This window comes from Corvus cornix, chromosome 1 (genome assembly GCF_000738735.6).
Source record: "Corvus cornix cornix isolate S_Up_H32 chromosome 1, ASM73873v5, whole genome shotgun sequence".
Taxonomy (NCBI): Eukaryota; Metazoa; Chordata; class Aves; order Passeriformes; family Corvidae; genus Corvus; species Corvus cornix.
In genome coordinates, this window is record NC_046332.1 from 57,337,480 (window position 1) to 57,339,759 (window position 2,280).

The following is a 2,280-nucleotide window of genomic DNA, read 5'->3' on the forward strand; positions in this document are numbered from 1 at the left end:
TCTGATTCACAGAAATAGAACTGGGACTCAAGCTAAGATAAGCAAAAGCAAGACTTGCAGAGCTGTCTTAGATCTTCAGGCGATCCCAGCTTAGCATTCATTCACAGCCTTCAAATACAGAATATCCCACCCATCTGTAACAGTTGGCAAGAATTGGCTGGGATCTCAATCTCACAAACCTGTGTCGATAACATTCATAATAGGCATGTTTTCCTTCTTCAAGTATCAACCTCTATGAGAGCAAACTCAAATGCACTTAATACCACTACAGCTAATAAAGGCATCATGCTCTGTAACTTTTAAAACGTTCTGAAGACTGCCACACAGAAGGGCGTTAAAGCCGAAAGTTTGTGTAGGACTATGTTTCCAACACAATGCAACAGTTGTATCATTATTTACTATAGTAACCTTTCAGACAGGCCTAACATCTGCAAATGCAAAATTAGCATTTAGCAATAAAATGGAATGACACATCTTGTTCAGGAGGTTTCAGGAAAAAACTGCTTTCCACCTCACATAACGGAATAACATTACTGTTTAACAATCATGCTTTCTGTTTAAAGGTGGCTGCCTTTTGCACGTAGTGCATGGAGCAAAAGCCCAAGGGAAGAACAGCACCAACCCAACAGGACTTCACAAACTACTAACTTTAATGGACGCACTGTAAAGGAAACAATGCCACATGACTTACTGTGCAGAAATCAAACCCTAAGTTGTGATCAGTCCGGGCCTGCATAAAGTCACTTTGCCCTTCAAAACAGACAGTTCCAGGAAAAATCCTGATCTTGATGTCATTGCATCAATCAGCTCTCCCCAATGGGGCTTTGTGCAGACCCCATCACCGACTGTAGACCACACTATGTAGAAAGTCATGGGAACCTTCTACACAGAAAGTAAGTCTGTTTCATTATTTTTATGCTTTCAAATGCCTGGTTGTTGATTTTACAGGGGAAAAAAATTAAATAAATACACCATCCATGAAAAAAGTTAATTCCACTGGGACAACTTCAACAACCCGAGACAGCCAAAAAACTACATTAACCTAAAATTTTGACAGCTGCTTTACGCATCCAGTGCCACGAGCGAGGATGTATAGAAGTTTACTTCTCTTTCCGCGAGGTGCCTTTCAAAGTGGAAGCCGCCTTTCCCTCCTTGGCGGCACTCCCGCAGCCGAAGGGGAGCCCGACGTGCCACCGCGGGCTCGGTGCCTGCCGCTCCGGCGGGGCGCACGGCGGCGGCCCCCGGGACCGAGGGTGAACTAGGAAGGGTGGGTGGCGGATAGGGAAAGTGGTGAGGAAGGGCTCGCTGAGCCAGCCCACCCGCGCCGCGGGGTGGCAGGGCGGGATCCCCGCGGCAGCGGTGCCCGCCGCCGAGGAAGAGGAGCCGGAGGGAAGGAGGGAGGGAGGGAAGCAGCCCGCCGCTTCCCCCACACCCAGGACGCCCGACAGGGCAGGGCGGCTGCCGGGCAGGCAGCTTCCCCTCCGGCCAAGCGGAGCCCCGCCGCCCCGGGGGGCTCTTCCTGCCAGCCGGGGACAGATGTGGCCGCAACAGCTGGACGGGGAGGAGGGGAGAGGAAAGGAAGGAAGAGGCACGGCTGTCTCACCCCCCCCCCCCCCCGCCGCCGCCGCTCCCGGGGATGCGGGCGGGATGCAGCGGCCGTCCCCGGCTCCGGGCTAGCCCCGCTTTGGGATGGAAAAGCCGGCTGTGAAGGCGGCGGGGCTGGCCGGCTCCTGCCCCCCTTACCTTGCTGCGGATCTGGCCCGAAGTGGACACTTTCCGGATGAGTTTCTGGGGGCCCTCGTGCTCCCCTTCGCTGTCCGACGACTCGTCCGCCGGCCCCGCCGCCGCCGCCGGGGGTTGGGGCTGGGGCTGCTGCGGGATCCCGGCGCCGCTCATCCCCGACTCGGCCCCGGCCATCTTCCCGGACTCCTACCGAGAGAAAGCACACGAGCCCGGCTCAGCCAGGGCAGCCGCTGCCGCTCCCCTCCCCGGGGAGGAGGAGGAGGAGGAGGCGGTGCGGGAGGGTGGGGAAAGAGGCGGCGCGGGAGGGCGGGGACGGGGGCGGTGGCGGCCGGGGCTCCGGCGGAGCGGAGCGGGGCGGCCCGCCCGGCCGCCATCTTCCGCCGCCCCCTCCCACGGGCGAGGGTCCTGGGCCGCGCCGGCCGCCTCCGCCCGCTCGTGGGGACCGGGGCACGGCCACCGCCGGCGGGCGGAGCCGGGCGGACGGGCCCGGCCCCCTGCGCCCCTGGCGACGGGGAGCGGCCCGGGGCGGCGGCCGGC

At 59.3% G+C, this 2,280-nt stretch overlaps 1 protein-coding gene across 2 annotated transcripts in view; it reads right to left on the reverse strand.

Annotated features, from left to right (window-relative positions):
• The window catches only part of DGKH (diacylglycerol kinase eta), a 168,890-nt gene that overhangs the window by 160,413 nt on the left and 6,197 nt on the right, over positions 1 to 2,280 (reverse strand). For both annotated transcript variants that reach the window (XM_039568131.1, XM_039568122.1), the window contains exon 2: positions 1,744 to 1,929. In XM_039568131.1, coding sequence (XP_039424065.1) covers positions 1,744 to 1,929 — 186 coding nt within the window. The remainder of the gene's footprint in view (positions 1 to 1,743; positions 1,930 to 2,280) is intronic.